This window comes from Nesoenas mayeri, assembly GCF_963082525.1.
Source record: "Nesoenas mayeri genome assembly, chromosome: 3".
NCBI classification, from domain to species: Eukaryota; Metazoa; Chordata; class Aves; order Columbiformes; family Columbidae; genus Nesoenas; species Nesoenas mayeri.
Genome location: NC_137544.1, coordinates 43,089,933 through 43,102,227, shown reverse-complemented (window position 1 = coordinate 43,102,227; position 12,295 = coordinate 43,089,933). Strand labels below are relative to the sequence as shown.

The window sequence follows — 12,295 nt, the reverse complement described above, 5'->3', positions numbered from 1 at the left end:
AAGTGAAAGGCAATAAAGTGCAGTCAAAGGAACTGGATTCAGTGATGACAGTTATAAGAAGAAAGCTCTGCTACCAGCCAGACACAAAAATAATCACCTTTACTGTCTTTCATTTTGAAGGAGAGAAATGCATAATAATGAGATGTCTCATTAAAAGAGAGGTAGCTGAAGGTCTTCACAGATTATATGGTTAAAGGTGACAGTGGAGTGTCAAAGCAAACACAGGCCACCTGTGCGAAAAAGACTTGAGGGAAAATCTAGAAGACAGCAAACTGAAGTGGATCAGAGAAGTTATTTAACTCGAAAAGCAAGTTATATCTACATGAGGAAGATACAGAGGGAGACACAGAAAGGATCATCAACTTTGACAAGCTACAGATAGTGTGAGAAACACCTTGCAAAAAACTACCAAGGCTAATAAAAGCTAATGAAAATTAAAAAAGAGGTGTACAGTGACTCTCCTATTTAAAAAAACAAAAGAAGCCCACAACTTTTCAGTTCAGAAGAGATAGCAGAGATCTATAAAAGTCATGAGTGGTGTGAAGACTGATGAGGTGACACCTGTTCATCATTTCTAACAGAAAAAGCAGGAGCACCTGATGAAAACAATATGTGGTAAGTTGAGAAGCAAAAAAGGAAAAGATTTCTCACAACACATTGTTAAACCCAGTGCAGCCCATGGTGACTGCAGGGAGCTTGTGCTGAAAATTTACTAATACTCAAATATAGTCAGACATGTAAAGCCTGAAGGAAGAATCAAGGCACTCAGAGTTGTAAATGAGAATCTGGTGATTGTTACCAGTACGTGTTTATCGTGCTTTATGCTCTTCCTCAGATGTTTATGACCACAGTTGCTGCCAAACAAAATAATGGGCTCAACAGATCTTGGTGTGCCCAATTAATTGTTTGTTGTTTGTGTCTACGTAGTTTTAAATGTACCAAACAAACTTTAATGTAGCATTCATTACTCACTATTATGACAGCTATTGCTACAGGGTCTCTGTTAGCCGAGAGGAGAGAACAGAAACCCGTGTATTTTCTCACCGTCAGGGCAGCCCAGCTAACACCACTGGCTGTGCCAACTGCAGAAGTTCTCCTCTAGAAACAAATGACTGCAGAGACTGGGGGACTTAGTAGAAATAAAATCCTAGTAAGATTAGGTACTTTTTCTTCTCTGTTCTCTAAACCTGACAGGGTACGTATTTTTAGTTCCTCTTCTCGCCATACAGGCTGCACTGTCAGAATGGAAGAGCTGCAGGACAAGTGAATGTTGCCTGCAATACTGATTAGAGCAGAATGAGAAATGTTCATTCCTTTCTCCAGACATTTTGCAGAATCCTGAACTTCTGTGCTAGGACGTATATTGTCTAGAGGCCAAAGCAGCTCACCTTTGCTCCTCTGAACTGCTAACAGCATTAAAAACCAACCAAACAAAATCCTTACAATTATGACTATGGAAATGTACAGGTGGGGATGGGATGGGTTGGTTTGTTTTTTAAAGTTTAAGACTTGCAAATTAATGTACATAAAAGAAGAAAGGGAGTTCAGTAACTTCCTTGGACACCTTGAATTTTCCAGCCTAAAATAATTACATCTCTGTAATAACTTCAAATATAGGCAAGTTTTTACTCTGTACTGAGCTGCTGAGGGAACAGAAACTTCTGACTGAACGTTAGAGCTCAGAAGCAGATCTGTGTATAAAAATGGATTTACTTTTAAAACAAGGAATCACAAACATTTTCAACAGGCCAGTTTCTCTTTGTATTATCTGACCAGTAGTGAAGTTTTTGCCTTACAAACATATAGTACAAACCTAGAAATTTGTACTCGTATTCTTTGATAACACAGCAAATATTTTACAACTACAGCTACAGATTAAGTATAATAAATCTTTGTTTAGGACAGTTACCCCAATTCCATAAGAATATCTGTAGTTTAACTACTCTAAACAAACTACCCAACACAGTTATTTGGGAAAGGGTAATTTTATTTGTACCATCATCATTAGTTTAAACAGTCATAAACAAAGTCATACAAAAATCTTAGTAAACATAACAAGCACTTAGGCTCTGTTCACATATCACACTTTCACCAAAAACCAGCCCAAAGTAAAGTCTGAACAAATGTAACATCCTCTGTTTGCATCATGTAGTCTTTGGATATAATTCAAACCAGGCAGTTGATATGGATGACTATTTGGAGGTAAATGTCACAAGAAAACAGGAGTGGGCTGTATTCTGGAAGTAGAATGCACGTAGTCTGAATGCTAAAATCTACAAACCACGATCAAGCCTTAATGGGGCAAGAGTTGAGGTAGTCATCTTCATTTTTTCTCTGGAGGTTCATGTTTTACCCAGTCCTCAAAGCCACCAGCATATTGCTGAACTCTGAAAATATGCAGAAGATACAATGTTAAGACTCTTCTTGAAAAAAGTTTCTAAAAGGACATTGCAAAAAACCCAAAAGAAAAAAAAAATGAGAGGGAAAAAAAATACAGAAATTCTCTAAAATCAAATACACTTGTGCTTAGCTTCAATGACCAGTTGAGACTGACACTGCTTGTACTCTAATGCTGCCTGCTTCCATGCAGTGTGTTCTGTAACTGTTTTCTTCCAAATTACACAATGCTGGAGATCAAATATCAAAAGTGGTAGCAGCCAGATCAATTAAACAGTTCGCTACTTCCCACACTGCAGTGGGACATCTACATGTTATTATGTCCAGTACTTCAGTTGTCATCAAATAAACACAGCACACTGATCTTTACTTCCTTGCAAACCTACATGCTATATAGATCTGACAGAAGCCGGCACAAAACTAAACTTTGGAAAACACACCACACACTACCGGCTCCTTCAATGAGGCAGCATGAAAAGCAGGTAACGGGATATTTTGCACTTATTAAAACAATATATTTATTAAACAAGAATATAGTTCCATACTTTTGACTAGAATCAGCAGGGATATTCCAGTTCATTAATTGCAGTTCAGTGAAAACATGAGCAAACAACCAATTTTAAAAATTCTATCTGCAGTCTTTAAGCCAGCGAAGCACCTTCTGGCACAGGTGTAACAATTCTGCCACCCAAATGTTGCTTTTGCTTCCAGTCTATCAATCTCTTTGTCTTTTTAGCTATTGTCTTCGCTGCTTTACTCCTGGCAAACAATCTAATGCTTTATTGGAAGTGAAGGCATACTTTGTCAACGGTGAACTGTGCAGGTAGAACTGCCATTTAACAAAGGGTGTGGTTTCATGAACTATTTCAGTTAAGATTGTACTTCCACCAAAGCAAGCAGTTCTCCACCTTTCCAATCATCCTGCATGTCAGAACTAGCGTTTATGAAGTTGTAGAAGAAAGTGAGGTCTCAGTGAGGGAGCCCCAAAAGGCAGAGGAACCCCTCAGTGGCAGCGTGGTCCCACAGCAGATTGTGTCACCTGCAGCAGACACGCAGAGCTGCTGAGGGGCTGTTTCACAGGGCCATACACCTCACTTTACTGGCACACCCAACGGTGTCTTTCAAGGTTCAGTGAAGGCACGAGGAGGTATCTAACTCAAACACCAGTTGTTTTTTCATATTCCACATTTAAATGCTTACCCTTGCCCACAAGAAGCCGAGTAAGAGTTCTGCCTCATCAGGGGAAGCCACATTAAACCCATCCTTTACACACAGCAGCTTACCTGCTGAAACCCAAGGACACAGCAAAATTGAGTGCTTGTTTACTTCTCGTTCCTGCCAAGCAGGAGAAAACCACAGGGTCTGTCTTGGCTGGCATCTTTTGGTTGTACTGCTCCTTGAACTCCGCTGGGTCCATTTGCAGGGCTTCCACCAATTCACCCACTGGCAAATACAGAAAAAAAATAAATAAAAAATCTAATTTACTCTCCATCCACAGAGAGGATGATACTGCAAGGCTTCCAGCTCCTCTGGAGGAAACATTTAGCCCCACAGCACACTAGCAGCTGTCTAGCACAGCTCCTCTGTGCTCAGCCACTGCCGCTTGTCCAGAGCCAAGGGGAGCACCAATGTCAATAAACTTACACGGTATGTTGATGGACGCTGGTATTTTTCCGAACCTGTCGATCTCCCACCTTTCCCGCACGTCTATGTGCAGAACGTTGGCCTTCTTCAAGTCTTTGAGCTCCGAGTAGGAGATGCCGGGTGCCCCGCCGGCGCAGAGCCCGCGGCTGGCGGCCCCCGCCGCCCCGGCACCTGGTACAGAGACGCAGCCCGTCAGCCCGGCGCAGCCCCGCTCCCCCGGCCCCAGTAACGTTTAACACACTCACGCCGGCCGCCCCCCGGGCCCCGCCACTCCTCCGCGCCGCGCCTTACCGGGCGCTGCCGCCCGCCACCAGCCACCGCCGGCCGCCCGCAGGGCCCGCCAGCAGCCCCGGCCCCCCGCCCCCGTCAGCGCGCCTCCGAACATGGCGGCCGCCCGGGCCCTCCCCGCCGCCTGCCGCCCGCCCCCGCCGCCGGGGAGGAGACGGCTCCCCGGGCAGCACCGCGGAGGCCTTGGTGCGCGCTGGCCCGCCCAGGGGCTCCGGGAACACCGCCCGGGTGGCCAGGCTAGGGTAAAGACAAGCGTGGGGATTGAGCAGGGGCAAGGAATTTTGATGCCAAATCCGCTCAAAGTAATTCCCGTCAGTCATCCCACGCCAAGGACTGATGGCCAAGGCATATTTTAAGTGGAAAAATGAGGGTCCCCCGCGCTCAGTGTTTTAAATTGGTACTCTGCATTTGCTACGTACTTTTGTAGATGTATTACACGGCAGTGGTTCCAGTCTTTAAAGGCAGGCGCATTGGATCTTCCCTCTTTGTAAAAGATGCATTTTGAGGGGTCTGTTGTTTAATATTTACTAATGAGAGTTTTCCTTTTTAAAATGAGAACAAAATATTTCTCGGTACTGTAAAGTGTGACAAATTGAACCTGGCACATATAACTGGTTCACTAGCTGCCCTTCTGCCAGCCCTTCTGCATGGCCTCCTTTATAGGCATTTGCAAATTACCTCTGAAAGAGTATCTATAGATCAGCCAAAGTTTTGTATGGTTTCCATTTTCAACAAGGTATGTGTACAGTGCACTAGTCCTAGAAATTATCTTTTGAAGTATCAATTACTGTAGATTTTATCTGTAGTAAAGGAACAACTACAGCTACTCTCCATTTATTGCGTACATAAGTACCATAAAGCATGCAACGTGGAGCATCAGGATACTTGTCATATGAAATGCAAATTCACAAGAAGCTGCATTTTTATAAATTGATTTATGGTTTTGATTCTGGATGATACATATTTACACACAAAGAGAGAACACATTAGCTTGCTTGCAGAAATAGGAATGATCCACCATCCATCTTGTGAGAGGCTGAGAATTTGAAGTCAGAGGAGATCAAGCAAGGAAAACCCCTGGATGGTCAAAGTGTGGAAAGTGGCTCATTCAACTTTCTCACTTTCACACCACCATCTTCCAGCACTCACGCAACCCCTCCTCAGCAGCTTTCTTCATTTCACCTCTCGGGACTCTCTCTCTCTTTCTATTTCACTCTCCGTTTCTGCACAGGTACCTCTGAGGATGAGTGTGGGAGCCATTTCCCAGTGGGTAACCCAGCTGCATCTACCCTTGCACATTCTTTATCCTCATCTTCTCATGTGAGTGAAGTCTTTGTTGATCAAATAAATGGTTCACAGACCTAGGGTTTCATCAAGTCTTACTGCTTTTCTGATTTTTTGTTTGTTTTGTTACTGCATGTTCTTTTTCTGACTATTACCTGTTTTGGTTTTTTTTCCCCCACAAACTTTTCAGCCTTCCCATAGTATTCTTCACCATACTTTACTATTTGCTTTTGGCCTTCCCCCCCTCTGCTGTCTCTTTTCTTTCATCTATGCCTCTGATTGCTGATGCTCTTCATGCTTCTGTCTTCTTTGCCCTTGATTCCTCATTTTCTCTCATTACCAAATCCCAGACAAGACTCAATGTCAATGTTGGCTTTCTTTGGCCCTGCTTTTGCATTGTTGAGTGTTTCTGGAGGAAAGCTGGGGACCTGGCTGATTTCTGTGACAAATCTATTTTCCTAAAATGCAACTCTAATTTAGATCCCATTTTCCCAAAACAACGGGAACCTGTGCATAAAGCCTGCTGTTCTCTCTCTCTGTACAGAATTCAAACAATTTTTCTTTGTGAAACATTTTCCCACCTCATATTTTCAACCTCCTTTGCTTGCTTTTCTACCCCCTCTAGATATTTCTGTTCTCCTCTCCTGTGCTAAACAAACCTATTCCCCTTTATATCACACTATCCCCCTTTCACACATGTTTACTTTTATTTCCTTCTCTTTAACCTTTTAATCTAGCTATTGCCCTTGCAGTGCAGTAATTCTCAAATCTCTTCTGTGTGGAAGAGAAAGGACCCACTTCTGATCCAGTTTGTTTCAGAGCATTGTCCCTTATTATTTCTCCCTTTCACATATAGACTCCATGAACACAGTGTTCACAAACCATGTCCTGGGGCTCCTGTGTTACAGTCTGCAGCCTCCCTGCAGATCCTTGTGCTTAGTTCTCACCAGTGCCTAAAAAGTTCCTCTTACCTAAATCAAATCCCACTTAATCCGTCAACCTCTTTCAACAATACTTTCTGACATCTTGTCTTTGCTTGGTCCAATGGCTTCTCTAACCATCCTTTCAGTCTGTTTGTCAGCAGATCCATTACAGGTTTTCCATCCTTGGTTTTTGAGGGGTGCCACAACAACTTCACCCTTCCCCCCTTTTTTCTCTATGCCTTATCACCAGATAACCTTATTCCAATAAAACTTCTCTCTCTCAGTCTTTAATTCAGATTTGTCTTCTCTCCAAATAAGGCCCCTATTGCTGTCTAGACACACGCTGAGTTTAATCTCAGTCCTAGTTTCTACTGCCTTCTCCCTCATGTGCTGGACACCCTTTACCCTGCCTGTCCCTCAGGTGGGACACACACCTTTGATTCTCATCTCCCTCCAGTCTCTCCCGCGGTGGTTACCTTGAAAATCTTTGCAGGGCTCAGACCCCTCCGCATAACTTCTGGGCACGACCATCCACACCCCTGCACGCAGGCGAACCTGTAACTTGCTCCCCACCTGCACAAATCCAGTGCAGCACCTTCAGGTCTTTCACCAAGACCTCGGCAAACGAAAGGAAAGCCATCACGCCTCCTTTCCTTTGCACCCCCTGCTTGGAGTTTCTAAGCTGCCCCGCAGCCAGACTTGCCGCTGCCTGCGGCCTCTCGGCGGGCCCAGGCCCGCTCCCGCCCGGCCGGTAGCCACGGGCAACCCCGCTTCCCCACCGCCCTTCCTACTGGGGATGAGAGTTTTGCCCAGGACCCGGCACCACTCCCCCGATCCCCGGCCGCCCGCTCCTTGCCAGGTCGCACGGCGCCGGGGGCAGCTCGCACGGAGCCCGCCGGAGCCGTCCGCGCCGGGGCGGGGAGCGGCGCGGCGAGGCCGGGGGCGGGCCGCGCCGGGCGGAGCGGAGCAGCGCGGCCCTGGCTGCGGCCCAGCTTCCTCCGCCGCTTCCTGCCGCCGCGCCTGCCTGCCTGCCGCCCGCCGTTCCGTGAGTGCGGGGCGCCCGACGCGGGGAGGGGGGAGGCCGCAGGCCCAGCTCGGGAGGCGCCGGGGCCGCAGCCGGCTTCTCCTGCGGAGCCGGGTGGCCGCGGATCCTCCGCGCCGCTGCGCAGTGGCCGGGGGTGCAGGGGCCGATCCGCTCCGCTCCGCCATGGCGGCGGCCGGGCCTGCGGAGCAGCGTCCAGCGGGGCGCCGCGCAGGGGCAGCCGGGCGGATTGTGGGGGGGCCGCGACGCTTGTGCCGGGCATGGCGGGGAGCACTGCCCCGCCGTGGCCCCGGGCCGGCAGCCCTCCCCGCTGCCGGGGGCAGCTCTGCCCGGCGCTTCGCCGCGGTGCTCCGGACCGGCGGCTGAGTACGGCTGGCCTGGGCTCGCGTTGGGCAACCGGCTACGAGCTGCTGGTGCCGACCGTCCGCTGCCGGTCTAAAATAGGTTATCCCTGCCGTCACATGGAGGCAGCAGCACCGGCTGTCTCCGTGACCTGCAGTAAGTTTCTCGGTCTGTTAAATTAGAGGGAGTCGGTAGCATCGCCTTTGGTCGGGTCTAAACATAAGCTCCGTTCACTTTACATTAGGCAAGTTAGCAAGTGAATACGGTTATAAAATGGCCTTGCCGCTCTGTGTCATGAGGCTGGCGTGGTTATTTCTGCCCCGCTCTGACAGCCTGGCATATGCGGGCCTGGTGATGCCACCGCCGGCCCTGCTGCCGCGGCAGCTGCGGGTCCCCACGCCAAGGGCTGTAACGCGTGTGGCCGCAGCGCTGGTGCTGCGCTGCCTCAAGTTTAGTTCTCAGCGAACGCAGACCGGGATGTGCTTGGTGATTAGGTGACAGCTTGGTGACAGTCTTCTCAATTAATCAGAGATGTTGTATTTTAGACCCGTAACTGCAAACTCCACATGTTGTATTTGATTTAATGTCTTGATTCTCAGATTCCTGGATTTTTTTTTAGACCTTCGTTCAGTCTTTTGCTGTTTATGTGGTTTACTTTGGGACTTCATCCTCCTCTTGCTATAGATAGGTTGCTAATCGCCTGGTTAAATAGGATACACGTGTCAGCATGTTAAACACAGGTGCAGAATAATTAAGTAAGACATCAAGAATGTAGAAGCAGGTGGCAATAACTTCAGGTGTAGCACTGTATTCTGTTGTGTGTCATCCTTAGCTACAAATATTTCCCAATTCCATTAAATAATCCTTTCATACAGTCATATAAAGCAGAGTTGTGTTTAAAGGATTCTTTGCACTCTCATTTTCTATGTTTTTAAATGGAAGCATAGTAGTGACATGAGCATGTGCCAGACTGATAGCAGAACGTGCGTGTGTGAAGTTGCTGTGTAGTTTACTACGGTTGTAAATATTTTGTCAGATTTCTTCATGAAATATTGAAGAACTGGTGCTCTGTAATTTTGTTTCTGTGAGTTTCACGGAAATGCAGCTAGTGTCTCATGGGTTCTGCCGTGAGCATCAATCGTAGATCAAGGACAAGTTGTTCCACTTTAGACATGTCATCAAAACAAACTGGGGCAGTTTGTGTTGAGGAGGAAAATGGAATGAAGTTTTTTGTGCTTAGTGGCAAGACTTTGACTTTCAAAGAGCTCAGTTGAGTTTTCTCTAGTTCTTTATGGTTTTATCTGGTTTACTTCCATTAATTAGCTGACTCCCACAACACTCTTCCAGAGTAGATGGGAAGTTACGTGAGAGCTGTTGTCTTCCTTCACCTGCTCTGACAACCCCCTAGGCAGGGGTATGGTGTGAGTCTCAGTTGAATTATTATCTTGCGGGGGCTGCAGTCTGCTATCTCACACACTGTGCTGCAACCACGCTTCCTTCTTGTTACTTGCTACTACTTTATTTATTTATTTTTTAATTTATTTTTTCTAAGACTTTACAGAGTTAGCATTTCTTTTAAGTTCATCCTTCACTCATATTTCATCTTGAACTGCCTTTTCCCAGTTTTTGTCTGCATGATTTTCCTGACAAGATACTATGAGTTCACTGCTTATTCACTGGTTATGGCCTCACTTTTTCAGAAATGATGACGCTGTTTGCATCGGTGTTTCATATCATACGAGTGCATAGTCTGTTAGCTCTATCATCTGACTGCCTTTTCTCATAGGGAGTTTTCACTTGTGGGCTAACTTCATTAGTTATAAGCCATGGCTCTTTTTATGGTACTTAGGTGTTTTGCTTTTTAAAGGATATCCACGTGTATGTTGGGAAACCCGTGTTAGACCATCCACCCAGATGTTTTTACCTCTTGGTGTGTTAATATTTTTTTAAAATACCTTTAAGGAGGGATAAAGAGCATAAGCAAAAGTTGCAGTTTGCCTTATGAGTTTGATATTGACAAGGATCCCTGGAATTTTGCATAAGACACTAGCAAAACCTTTGCTATACTACCAGAAATATATCATCAAAATACTTCTCCTTTTACCCACTCAATCTTCTTATTTACTTCAGTCATAAACCTAGTTACAGGATCATTTTATTCTAGTTTCTGGACGTATCTGTTTTCTGTTTATCCTTAGGTGTAGGTTTTCTGTGGTGGGTAGGTTTCAGTAAGAGATCTGGGAGGGATTGCGCAGGATGCACAAGTGAACATTGACAGACCTTGGCCATCTGGATAAAAAAGATTAATAAAAGTGAGAAATGCTATGGGATTTTTACTGTCACTTGGAAAGTTTTATCTAGTGGTCTGAAGGCTCCAGCTCACTTCTTGTGCAAAAAGTACATCAGTGTCTCACCCTTTTAGGACTGTAATATAATGTCAAGATTGGCGTTTGAGCTCCAGTGACGGTGTAGGATGTGTGATGTGCCTTTGGGCTAGGAAATCTCGGAGATGACACTTTCAGAATTTCAGATGACATTTTCCAGGGGAAGAAGTGTTGCTGCCACTACCAGTCAGCAGTTCTGGTCCTTTTACTGCTCTAGTGGGCAGCAGGAGCTTGTTTGCCGCAAAGGTTTTGGTGGCTGTCAGAGCACTGAGCCTCCCAGCCCGTTGATGGGTGACACTGCCCGGTTGCCAACCGTGATGGATGCGGTTCTTGCTCTGATGGGGTGACATTTGATCTAGTGGTGAGCAAGCCAAAATGCCACAGGTAATGCTCGGAACAGACATCCAAAATATATCAACTTGCAGCTTATATCAAAACATGTAGCAATTCTGCAGAGGAACTGGCATTACTGACCTGTACGAGGCTTTTCCTTCTGTACTCTGACAGTACCATGGGAGCTCATAAAGACCCTTCATGGATGTGCTGCAGAACATCTTGGCTTTTGGACTTTATCTGCACATCTTTGCTGCTCCTCAGGCCCTTGTTTGGGCCTTGTTTACATGAAAATGCTATTTTTGCACTGTATCCAGTGCGTGCTGTGCCTTTTCAACGTGATGAAAGTTTGTTGTGTTTGTTTTTGTTTTTGGCATTAGCAACATAAAGTGGTATCATTTTAACTTGAAAGTTTGACTACAAGTGGTAAGACAGCTGGAATTTAAGATACCTCAGATTAATTGAGATGAATGTATTTGCCCTGGCTTCTTTGAATTCAGGTGCTCACTGATGAAATAATTAACAAGACTGGTGTCACAGTTAATGGCCAGTTCTACTGGAAGAGTCTTGGCTGTGTCCAAAATAGTATCCAGAGACTATCTATAGACTCACATGTCTGTATTTCATAGCATACGTGTGCTTGGATGAGCTGATGGTTATTACACCATTTTTATATTGTTGTTTGAATTCTAGTAATGCAAGTGTAATCCTCATTAATTGAGAGTCAGGAAAAGTGTCGTGATGGGTATTACACAGATAAGAACAAAAATGTGGCACTACGCCGAAAGAGCTGGCACCCTAATTATAAGAGGAGGCAAAAAGTGGATCTTGGCAGATGGAAGTGGTGACACGGTAGTAGGCAGCACAGCAGGTTGTTTCTCTAACATGTTGATGATCTCGTTTGGGTTTCTCCTAAGCATCATATAGAACGTACAGCATGGGAAAACTCACTAAGGTGCCACATTTCAAAATTTAGCAAGTGAGCTGTAGACATTGTAGGAGGAGGGATTCAACCTCTAAGTAAGATGTGCAAGATGATAAGATGGGAATAGGTTTTTGGGGAGTCTAGAAGGTGAAGACATAATTTGCTTCTCCACCTCTTTTGCATAAAGATACTGTGCAGAGGAACAAGCTGTTTGTTTTGTTTTTTTGTTTTGTTTTTTTAATAAAAGTGAATTCTAGTTCACACCAGCCTTTTGTCTTTTATTGGTCCTAGCTCTACTAAGTTCCAGTAAAGTATAACATTTTAAAAAATAACAATTATTTATTTTAGGAACTGCATCCATCCATTTTTAGTTTCTAAATATATACTTTATAGAGAGTGCATTTCTAAATATAGAAATATTAATGCTGTTAAATATAGACTTTCAGGCATACTGTGCATTTAAAATACTAAAGGCATACTTTACCTAACAAATTTAGCACTTTGATTTTGGCACTTTGTCAAATTTGAAACTTTTAAAAATAAGTAGGCAGATCATTCTACTGCTTTTGAAGTGGTTTGTTCTTTCTAGAAAGGTGGAAACAAGCTGTTGTAGCGAGGAGCTTTTGATCTTAATCAGCTTTTTGTAGGCAGACTGGCATTAGGAGTCTTTTGAGAAGTAAAATGTAAACTGAGAATAGCAAGTGATGATTACACTTCAAACTCTTGTATGCTG

The 12,295-nt window shown here is 45.0% G+C and overlaps 2 protein-coding genes across 5 annotated transcripts in view; one reads left to right on the top strand and one right to left on the bottom strand.

Annotated features, from left to right (window-relative positions):
* Positions 1-2,107: 2,107 nt before the first annotated feature.
* TSTD1 (thiosulfate sulfurtransferase like domain containing 1) lies at positions 2,108-4,273 on the bottom strand (the record flags this gene model as incomplete). Its single annotated transcript, XM_080341406.1, has 3 exons — positions 2,108-2,387; positions 3,681-3,840; positions 4,042-4,273. Coding segments are annotated over 3 exons (456 nt in total), but the record flags the coding sequence as incomplete, so codon positions are not given.
* A 3,269-nt stretch (positions 4,274-7,542) lies between these two features.
* The window catches only part of USP45 (ubiquitin specific peptidase 45), a 56,282-nt gene continuing 51,529 nt past the window's right edge, over positions 7,543-12,295 (top strand). For all 4 annotated transcript variants that reach the window (XM_080342364.1, XM_080342363.1, XM_080342362.1 and 1 more), the window contains exon 1: positions 7,543-7,581. The gene's annotated coding sequence lies outside the window, so the exon portion shown is untranslated. The remainder of the gene's footprint in view (positions 7,582-12,295) is intronic.